This window comes from Cyclopterus lumpus, chromosome 5 (genome assembly GCF_009769545.1).
Source record: "Cyclopterus lumpus isolate fCycLum1 chromosome 5, fCycLum1.pri, whole genome shotgun sequence".
Classification (NCBI taxonomy): domain Eukaryota; kingdom Metazoa; phylum Chordata; class Actinopteri; order Perciformes; family Cyclopteridae; genus Cyclopterus; species Cyclopterus lumpus.
In genome coordinates this window covers 7683724-7711583 of record NC_046970.1, presented here as the reverse complement: position 1 = coordinate 7711583, position 27860 = coordinate 7683724, and the positions used below count along the sequence as shown (strand labels likewise).

At 42.9% G+C, this 27860-nt stretch overlaps 1 protein-coding gene across 1 annotated transcript; it reads left to right on the top strand.

Moving 5' to 3' along the window:
• The first annotated feature begins 15160 nt into the window (after positions 1-15160).
• Positions 15161-27661, top strand: cldn19 (claudin 19). Its single transcript, XM_034533125.1, has 5 exons — positions 15161-15967; positions 20723-20887; positions 21190-21274; positions 23130-23276; positions 26764-27661. Exons 1-5 carry the CDS (start codon positions 15745-15747, stop codon positions 26810-26812), a joined length of 669 nt encoding a protein of 222 aa, XP_034389016.1. The 5' UTR covers positions 15161-15744; the 3' UTR covers positions 26813-27661.
• Positions 27662-27860: the final 199 nt, after the last annotated feature.

Genomic DNA, 27860 nt, shown 5'->3' with positions numbered 1-27860 from the left:
ACCTGAATAATTCAAAGCCGCGGTGCTCATTGTTCTCCCCGACTTCCTTGGAGGCTCAGCACATTTCAGCACTGTCACATTATAAATCTCGGGGCCTGCTTGGGAAAAAGGAATAGTTTGAAGTTAAGGCCCTCACTGATGTATCTGTTTTCTCTGTGGACGCTGCTGTTCATTAAATTTTGATTTGTATTTTTTTTGCTCTTCACAAAAGATACCAGTTACCAGTTCTCTCAATCTCAAGCCTCAGCTTGTCCCCACAGAGCCTCGTTCGATAGGAAGCACATCATTAAGGAAGTATATTTACTCAAGTACGCACTTGTGAAATTTTTTTGGGATACTTGTACTTGAGTATTTCCATGTTATGCTACTTTACTTCACTATATTTCACAGGGAAATATCTCTTACTTTACTTACTACATTTACTACACATCTATAGTGACTAGTTATTTTGCAGGATAAGATACCTAATCAGTTCAAAAAAAACAAATGTACATACACATGTACTATACATAATGCTTCAATTATAATATATATAGAATTATGTCATTCTAAAACAGGCCAGTTTTACTTTTGATACTTCTTGAACATTTTGCTGATAATACTTTCTGTTTTATTTGAAAAGCAGATATCAAAAAGGGCTTCACATTAAAAGACAAATGTGATAAAATACAGGGACAGCAAAATATTAAATTAACATACAGCTAAACAAATCATGTCGAAGCAGGAAGGTTGCGTGTTCACAGATCTTCGGTCCAAGGAGAGTGATGGATAAACTTTCCTTTAGTGTTACGCCGGAAGCAAGGTACAATCAACAAACCTTGACAGGGCTGCTGTGGCTCTCTCATATCAGCAGGTGCCCAACCATGCAGAGTAAATGTAATCACAAGAATCTTGAATAGGATTGAATTCAATGGGGAGCTCATCTTTATTAGCTTGCGACCCCTTCAAAAAAGAAAAATGTCTATTTGTGAGCGGTTCAACCAAAAAAAGGGATTTTTCCATTTCAGGTCAGTTCTATTTGAATATTAGGATGTTAAGAGGCTTTAGGGCAAAGGTCATAGATATAGATATTCGTATCGAATGTGGGCAGTGCCAAGTGGGGCCAGCCCCACACCTGTCTTTGCTATTTGTTGTGACCAACTCCCCTGGAAGAGTGGTGGGCTGTGAAGTTAATTTGACATAGTGGACTAACCGTGGAATTACAACTTCTGGTTCTTCTGGTCGTGTGGATCCATTGGGCCCAAAACGACTTTATCATTTGCCACCAGAAGCAAATGTTGTTTTTTTCCACCTCTTCGCTCACAAAGAATGGAAGTGAGCGAGCGACGAATATCCACCGATGTTAATATCGCACATGTGTGATTGTGTCCCTCAGCTTGCGACAAATTAAAGGCAGCAGAAAACAAGCTGTGAACACAACATTGACTCTCACCTTTTACAGTAAGTGGATAGTCAGGTTTGTGTCCACTGGTTTAATTTGGGTTTAATATTCACTCCCTTTTTTGCTCTATTTTTGGTCTCTACCAACTCCTAGGACTCTTCTTGGCTGCTTCACTGTGTACGACAGATATTCTCCAACTGTGTCTGCTGTTTGCTGCCGAGTAGTGTGCAATGGGTTGTTAGAGCAATATTACTAGAGCTGTGAGAGTGAACCAAAACAGTAAAGTTGTGGGCCGGACAGCTAAACCGTGAGCTGAAACTCACTATAAATCCCCATTAAACCGAGGGGAGCTGCAGATTCAGGTTTGTCAGCACCACAAAGGGACGTGGTATAACATTGTTGTTATAAATATATGGATTATTGCTGCTTTAGTATCAAGTATTTGGAAACCAAAGGTGTCGATGGAAATAAATAAAAGCATGAATCATCATCTGCATCTGATCATTAGTAAACACGGTCCCTTTTTAAATGCATTTTCTAGCTGTTCTGGACTTAGTGTAGGCAGCTATGACGTATGCGAAGGGATGTCTGTGTAGGTTTAGCATGTGGATGAAGTCATGCCAGCACAGAGAGGCCATCTGGACAACACACACACGCACACACACACACACACACACACACACACACACACACACACACACACACACACACACACACACACACACACACACACACACACACAGGGTGCAATTATGGCAGCTCAAATGATAACCACAACACAGTAGTAGCCCAGTTCTTCAAGAGAGGAGTGTAGAGGAGGTGTTTGACAGTCCCACTGCTGCCCTTCGTATGAAGCCTGCTATACAGACTGTGTCAAGTGTGTGTGTGTGTGTGTGTGTGAGTCAAATATTTAGTGAAAGATTCTTCCAACTCTGTTCAAACACCCTGCAGTCAGAGCTGACGCAGGACCCTTTCACTCTGCAACGCATGCAGTGCAATGCAAATCTACACCCACTCATCCACCAACACATACATGCATACATGCATACAATGTCCATGTAAATACAGATATTCACATATACATATATATAGGCACAAAGGATCCCGTCGAAGAATTTTCCAAAAGTCAGAGGACGGGCAATTTAAGTTCAATTGAGCTTGTAGTGTGATTAATGTGATGGGCAGATAGACTCAGCTGTCATGCATAAACCAACTCCCAACCTCCTACAGCGGCAGAATACATGAACAGGATCCCTCTGCCCTGCTGCAGTGTGTGTGTGTGTGTGTGTGTGTGTGTGTATGTGTGTATGCGGTGTACTGTCAGTGCCTTCTTTGTATCGTCTTACTCTTGTTTGATTGAAAGAGGGAGAGAAAAACACACATAGGGCGCTTTGTTTTTCTGTGTATTTGTGACCAATGGATTTGACCATTGTTTCTCCAGAAGATAGTGGGAGAAAGAAGGGGGGAGCGGTTTGAGAGTACAGTAGACAACAGAAGTCTAGTCCGCGATTGGTACAGCCATCTCTGACTGTTCGGCCTACAGCCGGACCGCATTTCAACACATTTTCCACATGTATCAAACGATCTTTAAAACTCCACAAAGCTGTGCGAGAGCATCGCCATGGGCCTGTGTGTGTGTGTATATATGGTCGGCCCTTGTTGCCACACCGACACTGTGGTCATGGAGACGGAGGTGGCAGGTTGGGGTCAAGCACAGCGGGGTGCCGAGCCGAGATTAACTGTGACTGTGACTCCGGAGAGAGGAGAATGAAACAGCACGCTACCAAGGACTGACATGACCGCTGCCTCTGCGCTCCCCTAGGCTCCTCTAGGCTCCTCTAGGCTCCTCTAGGCTACCGGCGACAGCACATACAGCAAGGAAACTTTTCCTTCATTGTCCGACTGCTTTTGGCTGAAACTTTCAAGATCGGCCTTTCACTTATCTCTGCAAACCCTCGCTAAGCCCTCTGGGAGATGCGTGTGCCGCGTGTGCCGCATGTTCTGACTGAAAAAGAATACAGAATTACTGAAATTAAGTGTTTCAGGCCCAGAATAAAACAGTTTCAAGGGTAATTTTTACAAAATTGACTTGAGGTGATGACCCTAATAATAATCAAACAGGCTCCCCTCTCCCCCCGCAGGACTGTGAGGCGTTACAGTACAAGGCGAGGTCAAACTGTAGCTGTCAGTTCCATTGCTGCTGCCGGTCCATGTCAGCGCTGTTCAGCCTCTTGTCTAAAACCAACCTTGTGTTAGTGAGACAGAGGGGTCCATTGTTTTGGTGGCTGTTCTGACGGATGCCTGGCCAATGACTTCAGCTCCGCCATGAACTGTCTCCTTATTCTCCTATAGGACTGGGATCACAGCCGTGCCGGCCTGGGCATGGGACCACAGCTGAGACTGAAGAAGGAGGTCTGGCGCATGTATAGCTGCGGAGGAAAGCCAATTATTATAAACTTACATTACTGGCAACCATTTTACAAAGCATATCATAGTTCTATGGATTCACATCCTACCTGTAAGGCAGCTGCTAGTTTACACTGTTAAATTATTATACTGCTAACGTTATGTTTTAACCGTTCAACCTCAAATGGCTTATTTCTTTACATTATTATGTCGAAGAGTGTTGTGTGCTGTAACAAAAAAAACCTTTGAAGCAAATGTGTAAATAATAATGTCCTACTATTTTGAGAATGAAGTCTGTTGCTCATAAAATGATCCTGTTTTTCTGGAGCTTTGAAACATTACTGATATGGATTTGTCATCTCAGCCAGGAGTTTATGTATTTGAACGTGTGTGTGTGCGCATGTGTGCATTCCGTGTCTGTCTGTACGTCTGTCCATGGCTAATCTTGCATACTGCTGGATCAATAATATTTTTTGTGATCATTTATGACTGTGTGCTCTAGGAGTTCTTGTGGTTGCAGTAATTCACACTTGTGAAAACATACAGTATATATTCATCATTGACTGCTGACTCCCCACTGCTCTTCACCAAGTGACAAACTGCTTCAGTTTGGATTCTTGTTTCCACTATGCATCACACATTATTTCTCTCTTGATTTGCACGCCTAGGCAGGACAATTTAATGTAAGTAAGCTCCAAATATAGCTTAGCAAATGACACACTTAACCAAGCTCTGACTACAACGGAGCATGCCCTCTTACGTCGTTAGGAGGAGAGCTATACTGTTAACAGCTGCTGGGAGAGCTAACAGCTAACGGAACTAAACACAAAGCAGGACTGATTGTTTCTGATCAGAGGAAGCGTTGCCCATACAACATGAAGCTGCAGACGGCTGCATTGATACAGTTGAGAACACGTCTGTTGCGTGAGACCTGCGAGTGAAACATGCGCCTGATACGCTTGCGGTCGAAATACGTTTGTATTTGTAATCAAACTTTACAGCATTTGTGGTTGCAGACACACCTGGCGGAGAAAGCTGACAGTGTTGTTTTAAAATGTAAATGTTTGTTTGACATTTGGATTACGGATTGTGCATTTATGAGAGAGAGAGTTACACAACAGTGCACGAGAGGATCTGGTTAAAGTTATGTTTCTGGTAAAGAATGTTAGTTTAGCGCTGTGTGGAGGAGCTAATGGGCCTGAATAAACTGCAGCACTAACGGCTGAATGACATTTTTATTGGCCCTCATAAAAAAGGATGTAGACAAATGATCCTAATGCACAGTAGAGGTCCTGCCTTCAGTCACAGTGTTGAAGGTTAATATGTTAAGTACCGAAGTGTTTGCAATGTTGTGAAGACTGCTATTGACAGTGCTAGGGGGTATTTCAGAGTGGTTAAACTCCATGGTGATCGGCTAGTCCTCCCAGGCACCTCCGCTCCCCATTTCTCTGATACCTGTACCTTCCTCCCCAAATCTCCAGCTCTCAGCCTGTAGGCATAAGCCTCCGGGTGAACAACTGTGATTCTTGGAGGCCCTTTTGTCCCATTCAAAATGAAGACGTCTCCTCTGGTTGTTACGGCAAAAGCAGACCGGGAGGATGCTTGGCTCACTGCCACCCACTTACAGCGAGGCAGATGGGAGAATAAAGTTGTTCTAGGGGTTGGGAAAAGATGTTAGCACAGAGGACCGACAACAGAACATCGCATAAGAGGAAAAAGGTATTTACTGCATGCGTTTGGTGGGAAAAGTGGAAGTGAACGAGACAGCGAGGGGGAGATTCTCCTTCACGAGACAGCAGGTACATGACACATTTTTGGAATAGCAGTCAATAAAAAGGTGGCAAAGAGTGTGAGAAAGGTTCTGTACACACGGGTATCCAAACAGTGGGCTAAATGTTACCCAGACAGCGTTAACAGCTTGTCATTTGCAGCATAGAGATGCCTTACATTTACTCATGAGTTAAAGGTGCTATACAAGATCTGGATCATTTTGATTGCCTCTCAACCATAGACTGTATATAAGAAGTGGACGTAGTCATCGTGACGTCACCCATTGGTTTGAGGACTGCCGTTATGAAGCCTTGAATCTTTGAAAACAGTTGATTTATTTCGCAATGAACAAAAGTTACCATATCTGGAATGCGGAGAGATGCCGTATACTGCTCTGGTAGCAGGAGCGATCAGTCCATCCCAGTTGCCCCGCCCTAAAGCATACTCTGCTTTATGGTCTGTTTGACTCTAAACGGACCATCACTCACTAAATGAACATCCTGCTGTATTGAAGAAGACTAGACTTGAAACTAGAGATCGAGACCATAAACTCATGTTCACAATGTTTACTGAGGAAATATATCAAGTGAGAAGTAGAGTCATTTTCTCATAGACTTCTATACAACCAGACTTCTTTTTGCAACCAGAGGAGCTGGTCAGTAGATAGAATGCAAGTTGTAAGTCACTTCCGCATCAGCTTTAGTGTTCACCTCAGAGAGAACTAGAGGGAGGGAGGTTACGCTTCGATGACAATGCTAACAAACTAGACTAAGTGTGTTAGGTGTTAGGAAGTTCCACTTTGCTACTACCCCATATTTGCATTGGATCAAGACCATGACCATCCCATTGAAGTGCTAACCCCTGAATGTTTACATCCATTACATAACACAGTCCTTGACCAAGGCTTGGTGGATGTGGGAAAACGTGCTGGTTTCAGGCAAGTGGCACATATTTGAACATGAGCGGTGTGGAATTCATCCTACTTCTCTCCTGTAATGTGGGAAATGGAGATCAAGACTGAGGAAGAAGTACATTTACTCTAGAATTCTTTGAGGCGGGAAAACAACAACTCTGGACTTTCAATTCTACGCATTATAGGTAAGGGTAAAACTGTGCTTGTGGCATTACGGTGAAGTGGGAGCTGAGGAGGAGGTGAAAGACTGTAGAGCCTCGAGAGTGAAGATGGAGAAGGTGAGAAGGGTCGTGGGGAAGGTGGGCTGGGGCAGATCAGGGTTGAGGGGCTGTTCAGTGTTTGGTTAAGGCCAGATGGCAGGAGAATGGCGTCTGTAGCCCCTGGTCCGTGTGCTGTGCAGCGAGGGGCTGGGAGGAATGCTCTCCTTTTCTTTTCTTTCTCTCGGCGAGTGGAGACTCAGAGGGACTGCTGTATGACAGTGGATTAAGTCTCACATTCCCTTTTAATCTCTCTATAGTCATCCCTCAACTGTTCACCCTCAGGCCTACTGCCCTTCTACCTCCCACTGCCTGTCTGTTGATGTTGGGCTCACGTACAGTACACACACACACACACACACACACACACTGCAGAATGACCATAGCCAGGCACCAAAGCCCCATCACTCAAGAGAATTTCTCACACATTGGAAAAGAAGGTCATCCCGAGCAAACATTTGCAGCACTGTACTGCCATCCTCATCTGTGTTGATTGTTTTCCAGGACTTTTGACACACACGCAAACAGACTTTTTGACTTCTCACATTTTTTGCTGTTTTACAATAAATAACAACAAGAATAAGAGTCTAGTCGCTCATAAAAGTGAACATGGGTTTCACAGGTTTCCAATAAAAAAACCTAATGTCACTGCTAGTTTTCATGGTTATTGGTGCAATGTCAAACACAGTTCAACGGCCAGTAATAATGGGGGTTGTGGCTAGATCTACTAGTAGGGTCATATTTCATTTAAATTTGTATGTAGATTGGTTATTATGATTATAAGATTATAAGAACTGTTGAAATGAACACATTATTCGGGGGACAATTAGATACTTTCTATATATATTGGCAGGTACTTGTAAGCGTGTCGTGATTACGCCCCAGCATTCCATTATCATTAGCTAATTAGCAGTGCCATATACTGGAGATAGGATCAACATTACAAGGAACGCGTGTTATACACAGACAGCATTTTTTACTCAAAGATCACATTTGATTTTTTTTCTTTTTGCAAAACGATCAGATCATTCGCTTATTTTATTCTGCCAGATCTATGTTGTCATTTATTTTGACAATCCATTTCAAGTTCTGTATCATATCAATTCTTCAGAAGAAATAAAAAAGAATTTCTAAAAAAGAAGCAGTTGCCATTCCCGTTGGCGTTTTCTAAGTTTGATACAATTCAAATTGGTATCACAATCCTTGGATTGAAACCCAGCATATACGGTATTCTCCCAAAATCCATCAAGGGTGAGTGGAAGCAGTACTGCTACAGAGGAACCCCACTCCAGACCAGAAAGGCTAACCCCATTGAAAGCAGTCCTTTTCCAGAGCCCTCGGTTAACCTTAGGCCACAATAAAGCTCTTTCCATCTCCAGATAAATGCACACTCATAAGAGGAGCCCTCCCCACTACCACCAGCACAGCAGCACCACTAAAAGGCTTTCCCCCTCCTTCTCCTTTCCCCTTCATGTCCCTGACTTTCTTCAAGGGTCAGATCAGCACAGTGCTTTCAGGAATTCGGGGAACCGGATAGAGCCTGGACATGCAGGTGCAAAAGATTTGGTACAAGAGGGGGTCGGGGGGGGGTATGCATAATAAGGTGCCAAGAGGCAGAGGGCAGGAAGGGAACGACGCCAGAATACAGAGACAAAGCATAGACTGGATAACTTTTTGTATTCTGGATAAAGGAGAGGAATAGAAGTAGAGAGGCAAAAATAGTAAGTATTTTTGAATGAGTGTCAAATCCAGTAACCCTTACTTTGATACAGTTCACACCACGGGAACATTTTTTTTCTACAAACCATGTATTTTTTTAATTGAACAATTTACACTTCAGGTCTTGAATAAATCCAATCTCCCTGACAATTTATGATCGAAGACAACACACGACTAATCTACAATAATCTTTCTGATGTATATACCTGTGTCTTTAATATTGAGATTGGCAGGGCAACAAGGTGATGCAGTGCTTTTGGGAACCCGCGAGCGGAATTAGGCCCTTCTGTGTGGGGTTCGCATATTCTCCTCATGTCAGCCCTGGCTTCCTCCCACAACCCAAAGACATGCAGCTTAGGTTCATTGCTGACTCTACAGGTAGGTGTGAATGTGAGCGTGAATGGTCGTCTGTCTCTTTATGCGTGAGCCCTGCGATCCATTGGCAACCTGTTCAGGGTGTACCGCAGCTCTCACCTGTCCAGCCCCCGTAACGGTATTTAACGTTTAATATTTTTTTACTTTTACTATCCATATCCATATGTCATGCTCTTCCTCAGTGGATAAAAGTAGCTCGATCTCATTAGCTCTGTATGAGCAAACTCTGTCCACGACTGAGATGTTGTTGAAAGCTGGAATTTAAGTTACATTTTTGGGTTTCTTTTTTGTTAAAGTATTTTTACTGTTTTATATCTTTTATTCAGATGGAATGAATAATGAATATATTCCTCTCCCTTCACACATTGTTCCATGTCATTTTGTATGTCCTTTGATTTTAACTGACTAACTAACTAACTGAATTAACTTCAAACTCAATTCAACAGATTTTATAGTATTGAAATATTGAATCAAACAAGTAATTTGTTCGAATCAATTTCAACGCAACACATGTAGTCTAATCCTGATTTACGTTGTAGAATTGATGTTCTGCTCATTCCCAGTGCCTCCACAAGTGAACGTGACTCGTCAGATTTTCCTTTGTGGTAAAACTACTGTATGGCAATTGTGTTTTACAAAGTCGGCAGGGAGCCTTACCTACAGTATATCCATGATTTAAAATGCCCCCTCACATTACTTTTCAGATGGATCAATGTAATGATTATATTTTAGCACTGCTCACGAGTTTTCTCCTTTTTTGCATTTGCAAAGAGAACAGCAGTTTATTGACTGCATTTTGGGAATGCCCGCTGACACACTGGAATGTTTTCATTAGGAAATCATTAAAGGTAATTTTACTTGTTCCCTCTTTTGAGCAACAGGCAAGATTTAGAGGACAAAGTGACAACCCTAGTCCAACATTTACGAGCAAACAAAAAGACCAAGCTTGATGCCGGAGATTGGTTTCGTCCCTGCTGTGGTCAACCAGCGGCTTATGGCAGGGCTACAGTATACAGTCCAAGAGCAGTTTGGGTGAAAACAGAAGTAAAAAATGTCATGAAGTACAAAAGAGGAAATGGGTAACAAAGGAGGAGGAAGAGGAGGGGAATCCTGCTAGGGCTAATTAGAGTAATAATAGGGGGCCAGAACATACTGAAGAAACTGGAAGGGGTCGACATGACGGGCAGGGTGGTAGATGGAGAGGGAGGGGGCGGTGAGGTGAGAGGGAGGGCAGTGGTGGGAACAAGACCTGGGCCTTCCCCGCACTAGGGGGATGCTAAGTCATGGAGGGTGGCTTTCTCGGCAGATGTAAAATCGCTAGAGCAAATCGGCAAAATGCCCCTTGGTCAAGAGCTCGGCCACGGCAAGAACAAGTACCTATTCCCAGAAAACCAGACAGCCATTTGTGTAAGTATACCACACGACTACTCATGCAACGCATCTATCAGCCGGGTCCTTCCATGTCCGTTCTAGTTACAGTAGCTCTATGTCGGTGGAAACCCCTGGGAGGTCCTGTGTCGTTGGGAACTCTCGCCTCTTGTTAGCCACTACATGGCTACGGTTCTTTGATCAGCTCAGCTGACTCTTAAGCTCAGCTTAGTGCGGCAGGGGTCTGGAAAATCTGGGGAGAGGGAAAGAGGTAAGAGGTGGGGAAGGACGATGGAGAGAGGGAGTGACTGATGGCACCCACTGAACCATGCATCCTCTGGCCAGGAGTTGGAGGGAAGAGAAGAGGGAGGAGATAAAAGACAGTACGGTGATGGGGGATAAGCAGGTTGGAGGGGACAGAAAGGAGGGGTCTCCCCTGACAGTTACACGCTTCACTACTGCCATCACCAGAAGGCGCTGACCCAACGGCTGAACTGAAGCCAGGCATGAAAGCAAGGTTGACCACAGTGAGTTTAGGAAACACTGGGATGAAAAGAATTCGAAGGACGTGCGCCTCTGCATGTCATTAAATGAACAGGACTATGGGGCATTCTTGGAAAGGGCTCTCGTCAGCCTCTCGCAGTTGCTTTCAGAATTAAATATCCAAAATGACATAATCAAAAGCAATTACGACATTAGTGAACAACAATAAGTATACTAATCAGTCAACTCTCTCCTTTTTTTCTCCTCCTGCTTTTTGTTGTTGTCCAATGCGACACTTGATGCTGCTGTGTAATGTGGTTGAAAAGATGCCCTGTTCAACTCCTTAATCAGCAGAGCCAACAGTCTCTTCAGGGGCACTTGAGCCCGTCCAGAGGAGCTCTCCTTTGGGGCAGAGATATACATTATACATTTTTGTGTTGAGTTAGCATTCATTCAAATGCCACCTTTTCATGTGAGCTCTCCAGGGTGAAAAACATCGACAGGAAAGGCTTGACGCACTGTAATTACTGGAAAGCCCTAGAAGGTCTCTGGAAATACTGCAAACTCAATTCAATTCAATTCAGTTTATTTTTGAATTTTTCAACTCATGTACAACTTTGCATAGCAATGTATAGTATCTTCCAGATGTATGACTGCATACAAGTTTCCCTCATGTGACATCAAAGTGAAGTTGCTTCACTGAATAATCCCTATCCGTTTCTTCAAGTTGCACTAATCCACAACCTGCCTGTTGTGTTACATAATCCTCCACCAATACTGTTTACATGTCCACATGTGTCTCACCGTAACCCTGACAACACCAGATAATCTGATAGGCCCCTGATGTCTTAATTGTGTGTGCTTTGGTATGAGACACTGTTAACTTCTTTTGCTGGCTTCCTGTTTGGGGAGAGTCAAATCAAAGAGATAAGAGTAGTGTAGTGGGCTGTATCCATCAGTAATGGTGCTGGAGCACAGAGTGACACTACAGGGATCTTTAGGAAAAGTCACAAGAACTTATAGACTTCTCGGAATGGTAACACGTTCACCAATATTAATGTCCTTTCACAATTATCCAATTATTTATGGAAGAGGGTTTACACTGAAGTAACTTGAAAGTGAAAGAAACATGATGTTTCAGAGACGTTTTAACAGAAGAGTAGTCATTTCAAACAGTAACCCACATTTTAAATAAACTTGCTTAGCCACACTGATACTTCTTAAAGAACTATGAAAACTGCCGTCAATGTAGTCTGGTTTATCCATAAAGATCGGGACACTCTGAATTTGTTGAATTTTATAAATGTTCAACACTGTGAACAGCACAAACTACACTATACGCACCTGTTGGGGTGCGGGAGATCGGAGTGAGATGCTGTATCACAAAAAACTATGCAAACAATTGCATATGTATTGCACTCCGACAACATTCAGACTCACAGTAGATAGTTAACCAGAAAGAAGCAGAGATAACATCTTGGCATCTACAATGCAACTCGAACGCCAAAAGGGCACATCTAAAAGATAACAAGTTGTGAAATTATTGTGTGATGGCGGAAGTTATGACCTTGACTGGTTAAGGTATTGACCTCAAATGGTTTTAGTTAGGCATTGACCTTTAATGGTTACGGTTAGCCATTGACCTTGAATGGTTATGGTTAGACACTGTCCTTGAATAGTTAAGGCTCTGCATTGACCTTGAATGGTAAAGTTAGGCATTTACCTCACATAGTTACTGTTAGGTATTGACCTTGAATGTTTAAGGTTGGGCATTGACCTTGACTAGTTAAGTTTAGGACAGGTCGTTGGGCAACGAGTCTCATGAGAGTTTTCACATGTTTTCACAACTTGTGGGTAACCATCTTGACATGACCAACTGAAAGTATGCTAGTACGCTAGTAGCAAAAAGCTAGCTCTTGTGACCTGTCCTCTCAGAACAACCTTCAGAGCCATCTTTCAAATAAACATACAAGGCATTGTTGTCTGTTGATATGCCTAAAGGACATATGTTTGTTTGTCTTTACCTGATAAGTGACCTCATGGTTGGGGTAATAAAAAGTGTGTAACGTTTCAACACATTCTCACTCCCAGCTCGTCTAATACAGACATTTGGTCAGTGGCCGTAAGCTTCAAACTATGCATCCGGTCAAATGCTGCATTTTCGACATCTATGTTTGCTCTCAGCCTACAGGCTTGTTTGACACTCAAAACATTGCTGAGTGGAGTGTGTCCCGCTTGAACTTGTACCGCTGTAACCCCACCAATGGCAGTGTATTGTTATGATTCAAAATCAGAAAGCCCCAGGCCCTCCACCCACCACACTTGACCTGACCGGCGCACTTGCTTTGCCTCATTTTCATCTCTTCTCGCCTCAGCTGTGCTCAGTGCTCAGCTGACCTCTGTGCTCTGACCACAACTCACCCCATATGTCAAGCCCCTCATTAGACACTGCAAACCTGAGCACACAATAGGTACGGTCACACATACTGTACATACCCCAGGAATATGCACACCTATGATAATAGTGTGGATGAGAAGGGCTTGGAGGTTAATAAACCAGGGTTGGTTTGAACCATAGAAATAGAAAAGGAGTAGAAGGGACATTCCCGATCAAATCCACCTAGCAGGACGGTCAGAGAGGCGGCCATTTCGATATGTCAGTTGTAGTGGGCTGACTTCCGTATAAACTAGACTTATAACACCGTATAAGTCTTATGGCAAGTTGCAGATTCACTTTGCTGAGGTTTTGCAATAATTACTAAAATGTGTAAAGTAGTAACGTAACAAAGCGTCAAGAGTAAATGAGTAAAATCAGACAACTTTATGCTACATCCACACACTCTTGTCACAGCGTAGGAAACCACATTGCTATTGCCGGATGAGTGAGAACTTTGATCGACTTACTCTCTGTAACCAGTGTAACATTAAAACATGGCTGTATGCTAGCTAGCCCACTGATACAAACAGCTGGCTGGGTCTTAAGGTCCCTCTGCCTCATTCCCCACCGCTCCGGAGAAGAACAAGCTACTTAGCTAACTAGCCTGACATCTTCAGAGCTACGTCCTCTCACTTCACAGCAAGCTGCGACCACACGTTACAGCCTCTCTGAAATGTTGCCACCACAAGTAACAACTGGCATTTTCTTTTGTACCAGTCAAATGACCACGGAAAACTGCTCCATGTCTGTTCTACTTCTGTTCTATTTCTATGCTATGAACCCGTGAGGTAGACCTCCATGTACCGCACTTTCGATCCATATATGTGTTTGAATTTGTGTGTGTGTGTGTGTGCAGCTAGGAGTTTTCAAAGACATGCTCAGTGCCGGATAAGTGCGGTCACATGCATGTTCACGTGTTGTGTTGTTTTTGTGATGTTATGGGAGAACAAGTTCATGGTCCAGTTGGTAGGAGAGATGAGAAGAAGGCAAACAAAAGGGCAAACGGCTAACACATGGAATAAAGTGAGAAAAACGTTCGATGAGTAATCTATATATCCAAAGTCTTTTGAGACCAACCTGGAGAGTAAAGGCAATAACATGTTGTGTAGACAGGCTGTGTGTGTGTGTGTGTGTGTGTGTGTGTGTGTGTGTGTGTGTGTGTGTGTGTGTGTGTGCGCGTGCGTGCGTGCAGGGTGGGGGTGAGACATGTCTCTTACAGATGTGATAAAACTGCGATGTCTCCGGGACCGAGGACCCCGTGGACAGTCTAATTGGCAGAATGGAACGATGTGGTTAGTCCAAATGGGACTTAAAGGTAACGTAATGAGTTGAGTTGAAGCAGAGCTGATGGGGGCGCGTAAACTGTGGGAAAGTTCTCCAAAAAGACACACCAAAGACTGTAGTGTGTCTGCGTTTGCAGCTCGCAAGGATGTACAGTCGGGTGAGCTCCCGCTCTCTCTTTCTCTCTCTTCATTTGTCCCGGTCACCATGGTAATGTGGGGGGTGGAAGGCTTGCCTCGGCGGCCCATAATTCCCAGAGAGCCTGTCTGGCTGTGACACGTCCTTTTCAGCCAGGCATTGTTTCGATTCTGATTTACGTGTGTTTGTTGCACTTTTACCACCACCTCGTCCACACCTCCAGCCGGGGCAAAACCTTTGAAGGACCAATGCATGCGAGACCTAGAACACCAGCGTGTCGGAGGGTCTGATTAAGTGATAGCAATGCAGATTTAAACTCAAATCGGATTTGAACATATTTTTAAGAAAATACCTTTAATGAACTGGTCATTGTGACTTGCTGTTTTTCCCATCTTTTTCTTTCCCTATCCGTTTGAAACAGGGATTGTTTGCCCAATCAGCCCATCCCTCTTCCCTCCCAGTGGGCGTTCCTACTCCACCAAGGAGTCCAATCACAGACGAGCCCTTTACCCCATCCCTCCTTGGTCAGCCTGTTAAGGACTTTTTGTGTTCACGTTTTTTTTCTTCTTTTTACTCCTTTCTTTTTTTTCTGTTTATCCATGCTACCCCTCATTGAGCCACTTGAGCCAGGAGCAGATGGAAAGATTGTAGTGGGGGGAAAGTAAGCAAGCAGCACAGAGTGAGAGAGAGAGAGAGAGAGAGAGAGAGTTAGAGAGAGAAAAGAGAGAAAGAGAGAGAACGCACTGGTGGAAGCCATGCAGAGAGTGAGGCAGCCCAGCGACGATGCTTGATGAACAGAACCGCTGACCACAAGAAAAGGTTTTCTTCCACTTTGACCGTGCCCCAGAGACATCAACGAATCAGACGGGAAAGGTCCAGAGGGGTGACATTCGACTCATCGTCCCAACTGACGTGGAGAGCTCAAGAGCAACAAAAAAAAAAATAGAAAAGAGTTGAGAGACGAGGAGAAAGAGGGGGAGTTACACAGATGAAAGTTAAAGCCGAGAGGCAGAAGGTAGATGCTCAGAGTGACCAGATAGAGACTAGTGAAACAAGTGACAGGATCACAACAGGTGTTTCCACGGGGACTGCTCAAAGACAGGACAACACGCCAGGGTCACCCTCGGAACAAAAAGCCATCGCGACCGGAAAACAGTGAGGGACAGACAGGAGTTAGAGGGACAGAGCTAAAAGAGAAGTAAAAAACCCAAAAAGGATGGCTAACTCAGGTCTCCAGTTGTTGGGTTACTTCCTGGCATTGGGTGGCTGGATCGGCATCATCTCCACCACCGCATTGCCCCAGTGGAAGCAGTCGTCGTACGCTGGCGACGCCATCATCACCGCCGTGGGTCTGTACGAGGGTCTGTGGATGAGCTGCGCCTCGCAGAGCACAGGACAGGTGCAGTGCAAGATCTTTGACTCCATGCTCTCGCTGGACAGTGAGTACCATATTAACTTTCATCGTCTGATTCTCTGATTCTCTTGTCTCCCATCTTCTGTTTTTGGTAAAACCTCTTCCCGTGGCTAATTTCTTTGAGTGTCATCATATTTGAAACCTAAGAAATATGCTGACATCTCAGTGGGTTGAGCTGGTTGAGTGACATTCGCTAGATGATGAAAAGGCAGTTATAATTCAATTATCAGCTCGCAAAGCATCACCAAAAACGATTTCTTCGACCAACGTTCTCACGTTGCTTTCTCTATCAAATCGTCTTTTCAACAAAAAGATCCAGGGAAAAAAAACCTCACACTCAGTTTGTCTTCCCCGAATTTAGATGATATCACAACAGCTATTGTAGTTATCAATCATCTGCAAAAAAACAGAAGAAAAAAAAAAGAGCTGTAAATCTTGCAAAATCATTAAGTTCAATTAAAAACTACAAAGCGTAATTTGCGAGCGAGTGAGGGTCAGAGAGGGACAGGGGCGAGGGGGGATCAGGAATGTGGGGTTCAGACATAAATTAGCTCAGAATATGAGACTCCTGTCATCTCCAATATGTGAGTAGGACCTAGTGACTCATAATTAATGGAACGCAGATTACAGGAACCCATCCATCTACTGTCTGCTTAAATCAACCTATTACAGATTATAATGAAAGACTACAGGGGGGGTGGGGGGTGGTTCTCAGGTCACAAGTCATTTTCATAAAACAATGTAGTTTTTTTTCTCTGTGATTACGCTTACCGCTGTGGCACGCTCGCCTTAGGGCAACAAAAAGAGGCGGTTTGCAAACATTTTGGTGAGCTGCTGGATCAAAAAAAGTACGCAACGACCCAATCCCCCCATCTCCTTTGGCTCATCGCGGCGATAAGAACGACGCATTGTCCTTCGCCGATGAATGGGGGCTGTTCGGAGAAGAAAAGGCCAGTGTTGAGCTAAAACACCAGAGATATTCCCAGAATGCGCTCCGTCTTTCCCACACGCGCACATTGTTCCGTTTGTTCATTAACACACCCAGTGAGTGCAGATTCAGGCTGCAGACAGCACAGTGAAGAAATTATTCTGAACAGGGGGTTAAACACACTGCGCAGTGTTGGGTGAACGCAGCACGGAGCGAGTCTCGATCGATCACAAGGTCGTCCAGGTGTTTCCCCAAACAGATTATGAAACGGAGCAGATCGGCATTCGATCATGTGGGGTGGCGTTTGGTGTGAGCCAACACCGGCGCTGATATGAGTTCTGAAGGAGCTCTTCTCACGGGCTACTTTTTTCGCAGCGGGGGCAGCATGTGATGGAGGGTGTAATTGTTCACCAGACTGTGGCTGCGCTCCACTGATGCGGCCAAGCAGCCGTGGCGGAAGAAAGTGTTGGACCTGCTCTGCGGGTTTGCACAATTTTGTTTTGCTCAAAAAAGGAGATGGTGTTTCAGGTTGATAGAAGGATGTTTTTTTCATTTTCAGGATGGCGGTGGTGCTGATAGGACAGCTCTTCACAACCGGAAACACAAAATAACATAATAAACCTTGTATTCGTGTTAATGTTAGGCCGGACGAAAAAAGATGACGTTTCTCGTCTGTCAACTTGTCTCCGGTTCTGTAACGTAGATTGATGTAAAAGTGTAGTTGCGCCTGCTGATATAGATTAAGTAGATGAGAACACGGTATTTGGTAATATTGAGTTGGATAACCTGCCCAGGAGACAAGTCAGCTCAACTTCCCGTGTATTGTCATTAATTCATGTTTAAGGCTGGTGTGTATGTTTTTTTTATAGTCGACAAATCCTATAAAAAAGACCTGTTCGCCTTCCAATACTTTCTGACTTCTCTATGCAGTCTGTGGCCCCAAGCACAATGATTCCTCCTAAAGAAGTAAATAAAAATTCAGCAATATTTGAAAAAAGGCCCAGCAATTTCCCCAAAACAGCTGAGCACTGTAGTTTTTAGCAGATCTTTCTCAAATAGTAGGACACAGTGCATTTTGTTGGGGACTATTTGCAGCATTTTGAGACAGCAGGACAGTGTTTGTGGGACTGATTCAAAAATATACTGCGGTGGGAGTGGTCATTGTAATGAAGCAAAATGTCACCCGGTGCAACAGTGTGGCTCAAAAAGGTTTTTGGACAACAATAGAGCGCTATGGCACAGAGGAAGAAGATACACACTTTATACCTGTTAGTAGGATACATTCATCTTTTCATGGGATTTGTTGACAATGAGAAAAATATAAAAGTTACACCGGCACTGGTGCAGTATACGCACATTCAAGTATATATACCTACTGTAACCTACTGTAAGAGCTTAGTCTTGACCAGTTAGGATATGTGAACTAATATGTGGTAAAACAATTAGGTTTGAACATCAAGTATGCACTTGAGGTACAATTGAACTTAAAAAGGGCTGCGGTTGTCAGATATGAGTTCAATTTTCATAGTTGTGTAGTCCGTGGGAAAACCGATATTACATACAAAAGAGTCACAAGTGACCTCACAATAGGACCTTACAGTGGCTACACGCACACACACACACACACACACACTCACACACACCAGCTCGCACACATCCTCATTGAAAGCTTGTGACTGGCACTGCCAACCTTGGACGCTGGAGAGAGAGAGAGAGAGAGAGAGAGAGAGAGAGAGAGAGAGAGAGAGAGAGAGAGAGAGAGAGATGGGGGAGCCAGCCTCCATCCCTCCCTGCTTTTAGCCTCTCCTTCACCCCAAAAGGCCCCCGAACGCCCTTCTGGTTTGTCACCAACTGAAACGGGTCAGAGCATCGGCCTGAACCCCCGCACATCCCTCAGAAATAAAAAAGAGGAATGCTCAAGAATGGATGAAAGAACGGAAAATCAAACCTCTCTCTGTTGAAGACTATACAGAGAGTCAATCAAAAGGAGCTCTGGAGCCATAAATCAGACTTCAAAGATTGTTACATCCTCCCCGCCCATCATAAGTCCCTTCAGATCAGCTTCTGAAATGCTACTTCACTGCTGCACCATGAATGATGGTGTGTGTATTTTTGTCACAATGACAAACGATGACTTCAGGTTCCTGCTTAGGCTGTTGACCTAGAGCTCTTTTTGGAGTGACTTTTTTTTTCTCACACATAAAGTCTCTTCTAATGTAGCGTGAAATTCTATTCTTGACATTGGAAATAGTCATTCGACAAACAGGTCTTGTCGATTTTATTTTATTTTACGCTCTTCTAATTCTAATTATACTGTTGATTCTGCAAAACACTTGAAGACGGTGAGATGCAGTTGAAAGCTCTGAAAAGATTGTTGTCACTAGGTCTTTTGGGGGGCTTTGAAGATGGTGAGATGCATTTGAAAGCTTCAGAGAAAAAGCTAAATGTGACATTTCATTTAGATTGTTTTTTTTGGTCAAACAATTATATTCTAGCGCATTCTAGGAGCACAAAAAATCATTCTTGACCTTGGAAACCGTAGTTTTGACCCAAAAAAAATTGTTGCTCAAGCTTCTTAATAGCCCCTTTCCAGAGTTTTGAAGACTTCACTGTGATTGAAATCTCAGGATAAATGCAACATTTTTCTCAAGCTACTCTATCGATTTGAATCTAATTGGAAATTAAAGTAGTAATAGTTTGACGAAAAAACAACAACTGTGAGTTGAAAAGCTTAAGTATTGTCAGAGTAGGCTAAGAGTAGCCGTTATCTTCTATTCTATTCTGTTCTAGTTGACCATGAAACATTTTTGTTTACCTTGGAAAGTTTGGCCAAAAAAACACGAGCTCAAGGCTTCACTCTCTACCTTTTTTTCAACAAAGCTTTGAAGGACATGAAATGGAGTTGAAAAAAAATTGTAAGTGGACCTTGAATTCTTCAAACTATTCTATTGTTGTTGTTTTTTTTATATCTGTTTAAGGCTATTCAGTGACGTTGTGTTTGCGGCTTTAATGCGAAGGACCTTGGCTGTTCAACCTGTATGAAAGGCTCTTTTATGTTTTCCTTTTGGTGATTTGTCAGCTTTGTCTGTTATCAGAATCTGGATACACGGGACTTTGCGTGTCTACTTCCGCTGCTGGGGCGTCAACAATCCCCTCGCTGCAAATGAGACAAGACACTGACAGTATCATTAAGCGCTTTGCGTCGCCTCAAACAGGTTTGAGGCATCAGTCTGATCGCTGTGGCGATGGCCCCCGTGAAAACAATCTTGCTTTGTGACAAAGCCACACTAATCCCACTGTGTGAAACATGTAAAGCAGGCCCTCCTACAGCTCCTCCGTGGGTGTGTGTGTAAAAAAGAGAGAGAGAGAGAGAGTTGTGTATTTCATCTATTCCACCTACAGATATTGTGTGTGTGTGTGTCTGTGTGTGTAAATAATGTGTAAATATGTTCCTCCCACTGAGTTATGTGTGTGCTGAGGCCCCTGTGGGCGGCGCATTAGATTTTTGAGAAGGCAAAACCACAGCAGCATTATCTGGGGAAGATTTACAGGGTCGTTTAAAAAGGTCCCAGAGCCTGGCCTGAGAAAGTCACCTCTGGAAACGAAATAGGGCAGGAATTACCCTGCCGGGATAACAGGACATGTGGTCTCCCATCTACCAGCTTCATACCCTCGTAATCGTCACTTTTAATGTCCAGATATGTGCATTTTAGTTACAAGTGATGGACTCAAAAGATATGTTCCCTCACCAGTTTCTCCCCCTCTCCCCTCCCTTCCCTTTCTTCCATATCTTCTATTGTATTGCCACTCTGTGCTCCCCTCTGCCCCCCCTTTTCCATTTTCTTTATCCAGTCCACATCCAGACATGTCGAGCCCTCATGGTAGTGTCCGTGCTGCTGGGCTTCATCAGCATCATCGTCAGCGTGGTGGGCATGAAGTGCACCAAGGTGGGGGACAACAACCCAGTCACCAAGACCCGAATCGCCGTGGCCGGAGGAGCTCTCTTCCTGCTTGCAGGTGGGACTTCTGCTGTGTTCCGTTGATGCTGTTTACTTTGTAACCAATCATATAGATATACAGCAGTATCTCCGACAACCAGCACAGTGGTGTGGGCGGGGGGGGGGGGGGTCATCTCTGTAATTACGAGTCCTTGCTGTAAACAGGAAGTGGTCCTTTTAAAGACATTAGTCGCTGACCACAGACATAAACCACCAACCCAGAGGGGGGAAATAGGATGCGGATTCATCTCAGTTCGTTTGTGTGTTGTTGTAGCTCCAGTGAATGCTTACTTATCTGTTCTCCCCCCTGCCCCCCCACAGGTCTATGTACCCTGGTGTCCGTGTCCTGGTATGCCACTCAGGTGTCCTATCAGTTCTTCAACCCGAACACACCGCCCAACGCCAGGTATGTGAAAGAACTGCTGACAAACTCAACTTCATACATAGTATATTTTGTTGTTGTCGTAGTGTCGTGGCCCATTAAATGCTCTCAGAAAACATGGCAACTTTGTAAATTAATGATTTTAAATTTAAGGACACATGAATGTGCCATTTAAAATTCTTAAAATTCATATTCGTATATCGGCTGAAATAAAATATTGTGTAAAATATAATAATTTTACACATAATACATACTGTGTATGGGACTGTTTTGAGGCAATGGGCAAATGCTGGCAGTTTATTGTCATAATCTTGAAACCACCAAACTATTAATTCGGTGGATTTGTCACAATCTACTGGGTTAACCTGCGTTTAATTCTATGGAATACAGGATACCATCATGTAAACACAACATTAAATAGATCTCATATCAAATACCCCCAATACCCCCTTATTAAAAGCTGCCCTTCGAAATAACCAAAAGTATGATTGCACTAATAATAGATGAACACGTTCCGCTTCCTTAGAGTCGTTTCCCATTTAACAAGACAAAGTGAGTGATGTCTGTTTGAATCGCTGCTGAGAAGAGGTTGTGCAGAGGTTAGAGACACTGACAGACGTCGGCCTCCAAAGTAATGCAGACCAGTTTGCGTCCAGTAACAGCATTGAAGAAGTCTCATATTTTGTCTGAAGTTGGATATGCAACAGTTGTTTTTACATTAAAATAAACTGCCATCCTTTACACCCAGGAAGGATCTGTGTCCTGTAGTTCTCCACCTTTCCTAAATCCGAAGGAAGGGGGCTCGTCACACTGTTGTCACACCCTGATTGGCCAAGATGGTCATTCAGCCAAGCTGCTCTCAAAAAGCTTTAACTGTTAACATTTCCTAAAATAATAGCATGTTTAGCTTAGCTATTACAATATAATAAAATTATCTTTATTGTCATTATACAAAGGATGACTATAGGAAAATGTTACAAGGCCCTTGATGCAAAAAATAAAATAAAAAAAATAGCACAAAATAAAATGCACAAGTTAACTTAACTAACAGCTTTAGCTGCTAATAGTTCCTTATTGTAGTTGATAAATATGGTTAGGTTTAGCTGCTTATAGTTCCTAATTATAGTAGATAAACATGGATAGCTTTAGCTGCTAATAGTTACTAATTATAGTTGATAAACAAATCTTTCTTTAGCTGCTGTTACTAATATAGTTAATACACATTTATAGCTTTAGCTGCTTATGTTTACATAATTATAGTTGATACACATGGCTAGCCATAGCTGCCAATAGTTACTAGTTACTAGGCTGCTGATAGCTCCTAATTATTGTTGATGAATATGACTAGCTGCAGCAACAGTTGTATCAGAGATACTATTATTTAGTTGCACTTAAAACAGCAAAATAGTATCCTTTTTGTATTTTGAGCAGCCCTGAATACCTGTCTCCAACCGTAAAATACATTTCTTTTAATCTGTGCCAGAGCATTGTGTTGAAACACGTAGTGAGATTATTTTGGGAATACCCTCAGAGGTATGGCCTACTCCAAATGAGGAAATGCACAGTAGTATACACTCACTACTGTCATCATGTCTTTTTTTGAGAGTCAGAAAAGTGCATTTATAAGTAAAACTAATAATTAAGATACAAGATTGTTTACATTATTATTTCTTCTGGGTTTGATATTCTTTGATATTTTCTGGGTAAAGGTGCTTTCAGCAAGTCTTGTTTTTTACTTTAAAATGGAGCTTATAACATTAACATCTCCGAAGGAAGTGAAACCAGTAAAATCTCGGACACTAGCAGCAATCCTGTACACCTGTTGTCTCTCTCTCTCTCTCTCTCTCTCTCTCTCCCTCTCTCTCTCTCACTTGCACAGGTATGAGTTTGGCTCGGCCCTGTTCGTGGGCTGGGCGGCGGCAAGTCTGACGGTCCTGGGCGGCTCCTTGCTGTGCTGCTCCTGCTCTAAAGAGGACATACGAGGGCAGCAGTATTACCGCCAATCACAGCCTTCCACAACCAGGGAGTACGTGTAAACCCCAACCCCTCCAGCAGCCACCCAAACAGAGAGCATTGGACACGCTTGGCAACACCCTTTTCCTCAAATTATAAAACAAAACAAAAAGACTATCAAACACACACATGCAATAATGTAGTACTTACACACTGCAGACACAGGTACTCACACAAGCACATCATCCACCAGTTGTATGTATTTTGGTGGCTAAAAAAAACCCTACAAACTTTAATAAAATATTTGTGAGCAGACAACCTACATATTTCACGTCAATCATCCAGCTTACTTATATTATGACACATAGCCTGCATGGACACCTCTCTAATATCTCAATATATTTTTGAAGATGAAAATTAAATTTGTAGCTTTAATCTGCCCCCCAACATCACAACACAGTCACCCACTTTAAAAAAAAAAAAAAGGAAAACTAAGGTGTGTCACAGCAGAAACCCAGAGACAACGGACATGGAGCTAGAAATACTGAAAAAGTGAACTTTATTAGCATGTCCTATGCTTCCTGGTTGGAGCTGCATCTGTGCTTTCCCTATATATTTCTTTGTGTATTCACACTCCACTGGTGCAGTTATGTTGTGTAAAGGGTCAGCCAACAAATTCACTGTACTAAACTTCTCTTTACTCAAACTATAAGCACAGCTGCAGGTTGTACTGTGTGAGCCCCTCTTCACTGAGTTAAAAAAAAGTCTTGAATCGCCCTATAAAATATCCAGCAAGTCAACACGTTCTCAGTCCCAACTCGTCAAATACTGACACTCAGCAATGGCCCTACGCTTCAAACTAGGACACTGTATAGGTGTCAGTTCACAGGAAACGTACAGTTTTTCGATTGAGACCTACTTAATAAAATAAACTTCAAACGTAGGTTTACTTACACAATATAACTACTTGGTTAGGCTTAGGAAAAATTCTTGGTTTGGGTTCAAACCATGGACTGTATATTTTGACCATCCCCAAGAGTGTGCGAAAATGACCATGTTTGGAGGAACGTGGAGATGCTATGTACGGCTTTGGTAGCGACCTGTCAATCACAAGCCAGCGACACCCTTAAGCATACTTTATGGTCTATTTTACTTTAAATGGATCATAATTTATTAAACGAACATCATGCTGTATTGAAGAAGACTGGAACATTTTCCCGGTTGTTAAACAACTTCCGAACTCCATAACAACCCAAGAGGGCATGATCTCAGTAGCTACGGTCTTATAAAGAGAAACTAACATGTGAATAAACCAACTAGTGACAATAAAGAAACAGCTGTGTTCACCGTCCCATGTAATTAAGGCCCCGGGCAGCCATTTTGTAACCGCTAACGAGCTTCCTCACTTTAAAAGAAGCTTGTTCTTACGTAGTCCCATTTCACAAAACAACCACTTGAAGATGGCTGCACATAAAGACACAACCTGAACTGCAGCAGTGGAGGTGAATTGTTAAAAAAAAGATGTATTCTTAGTTTGACTGAGTATGAATGATGTTAATGGTCATTCCACCATTTTACTGTACACCAAGAGAAAGTAGAGGATCTCATCGACACACCATCACCATGCTTCTTCATCTACTAACACCATCATTCCAGATTCATACATACTATCATCTCATATTCTCTCTTGTATAACAAGATTCAAGCTAATTCATGTACTTCCCACACAGGTATTAATCTCACTGAGGATCATAAGCGATAAGACTACAGTTTTATTACTTTATGATCGACTAAGTGAGCATGTTTAAACCTGACTTGTGAATAATATAAATGTCATACTTAACTTCACAGCATTAGATTGTCACGTATTATTGCAAACCATCGACTACTCCACGAGGATGCATTACAATAGATGTCTGCAATGTTTTTTAAATGTTCCCCATGGTGGAGCCTGTAAAACTCAACAGTGGGCCTAAATTGGCTCTTGAGTTCCTCGCTTGATGCTCCCACATCAATGTGCCTCCGTTTGTGTTTCTAAAAGAGCCGGTCCATCACTGTTCCAGATAATAAAGACATTAACATTTCTTAGAAACGCTCCTAGTCCCCCTGTTTCCCGGTCATACAGCCTCTTTTCTTGGTAGACACTTGTTTGTGGAGTGCTCTGACAGATTGGGGTGGGGGTTGTACGTCTATAGAAAATTCCTTGTGCCCTTTAAATAAGGGGGATGTCAGGCGTCACTTGTCTGTCATTAGCAGCTGTGCTTTGAATAGGGATTGGTCAACAAGTCTGATTTAAATTGAAAAAGAAACTACCTGTAAAGCTATGTCCAAAGAAAAGAAAATGTACATTTAGAGTAATCATTTGGCATTTCAGAAAGTATACTTATTTGTTAGAAAGTTAGATGAGAAGAATGATGCCCCTCTCTTATCTTTAGATATGAAGCTAAAAGCAGGAGTTTAGCTTAGCTTAGCATATCATTTAGAGCAGAAATAGGAGGAACAGCTAGCCTGGCTGTGCCTAAAGACAAAAAAGCATAACAAATGAGACATCATTATTGTTAATTATGGAGCTGGCCGGTAGATTTTGTTACTTTTGGACACAAAAGCTGAGCTAACCTAGTCTAGCTAGATAGTTTGCTCCGGTGGCTCTAGTGTACCAATCTTCTCATCTAACTCTCCACAAGAGTGTCCCCATCTTCAGCCAGTCCATCATGATTAGCCTAATATTTATTTAAAATATGTAATCTCTTTAAACTGTGGCGAGCTGACATGTAGCATCACCTCCCGTGCTCCTTCTCATTGACTTTCCATCACCTTTTTCTTTCCTGCTAACGTCAGTATGATCCCGTGATCATGAGAACCTCTACTTTCTTTCTAACACTTCATAGCTGGTGCGAGAATCTGAGCGTTCTTGATGTGTCTCTTCTTTCCCCTCCTGTCCTCTGTTCCTCCTGTTCTCATCTCACTGTCTTCTTCTCTCCTCTAATTCAGGGCAGAGTTGTTGAGTGAAACTAGTTTCCCCGACTGATCAGCCCCCATGCCTTTTATCGAGGACTCTCCTGACTGTCCAACCACTGTCTTCCCCTCCTCCCCCACCTCATCTCCCCCCTCCGGTTCTTCTCTTAGACCCTAAATTTGGACCTCTTGAAGAATACTTCACTTTCTTCATTACTACATCTGCACCGTAATGGGAACCAAGACGCATTGTCGTCTCCCATTTTTGTCCCTTACCTTCTGAGCCTTTTCTGTAAATATGGACTCCTAAAGGACGATAATTAAGACCTTCTATTTAAGAAATGAGGTGGCCTCCTCTGTTTTCGTGTGAACCCTCTACTACACCTCCCACGCCCTCCTTTGTCTCACTATTGGCCGAACGTTAACAATGAATTGAAACCCCTTTTGTGGTTTTTGTTTTGTGCTGATTTATGATTTCTCTTATATCCTATGACCTCTGGGTGTTTCTTGTAATATGTGTCTTTTGGGTTTACTTTTGGGTTTACTTTTGTGCGCTGTGACTGTACCTTGACTGAAACGTGTTCTTTTTCCCTTTTGAATTGCAGACCAAATGTTAAAAGTACCCCACCAGAGAAAAGGGAGCAGTACTTGTAGTTTGGGAGACTCTTCTGGCCTTACCATGGTTTAGATTCTGTCTACAGACAAAACCCTCTCCCTGAGGACTTCAAAACAGACACCGTTAAAGAATTTATTAACAGCAAGCACATTGCAGCAACATGAATTAGAGTCTTTGTGTAGATGTATTGGTCTGGTCTGTTTTGCTGACTTTGGGAGAGACAGTCATTCAGGGTATGTTTTTCTATAACATGTTAAAATGCCCGGGTGTATATACCACCTACTTTGTTTCTTTTTTTTTTTTTTACTACATATATAATGTTTTACTACAGTGCCTTATAACACATGTTTGTGCACATGTTTGTTTCTGATGACTTCATGGATTCTTTAGTCTCCAGTACCATCTTTAGGGACGTGTGTGTCCATAGTTCCCCTGCCAGCAGTTCTGTGTGCCTTTTTTGTATCTATTGTCGGACTTCTGGAAATGAATGTGAAGCTACTCTGCAGTACCACAAGACACACATACGTATGATAGATCTGAAGCATTGTTCCTTGTGTGCCACTGTTTGTATTAAAGCTGTGTGCCTGTTTCCATGTTGCCTGGATTGAGGATATACCCAGTGTATTCATTTTGTTTCGTTAAGTGCGAATATGATTTTGTGTGAATGACATGACAAGAGTCGTTGCATTATGGACTCTATAGGATGTACTGTACTGTGTGTTGCCTACTGTACTAAGGAACGCCCGTTGACTGAGCGTTCAAGCCTGCATTTATTTACCACGCCATTCATTTCTCTAATATTTACCCTTCCCCCCCCCTCCCTCAATGTTGTGTATCATCTCATTTACCTATGTCTGTTTCTTTTAGAATAAAGCAAACAGAGACGAAAAAAAATGTAAAATGGATTTGAGTCATGAGTCATGTACTTCACCCCTGACTGACTTTTCACTCACTCCCCACTCCACTCCCCTCGCGGCTCAAAGACTTATTTTGCACCCCGTTGTTCAATAATTGCAGATGTGGAATTCCACTTCTGCTCCACTGGACTGTGGCACATTCTCAAAGGTGGACTCACCACTGCTACAG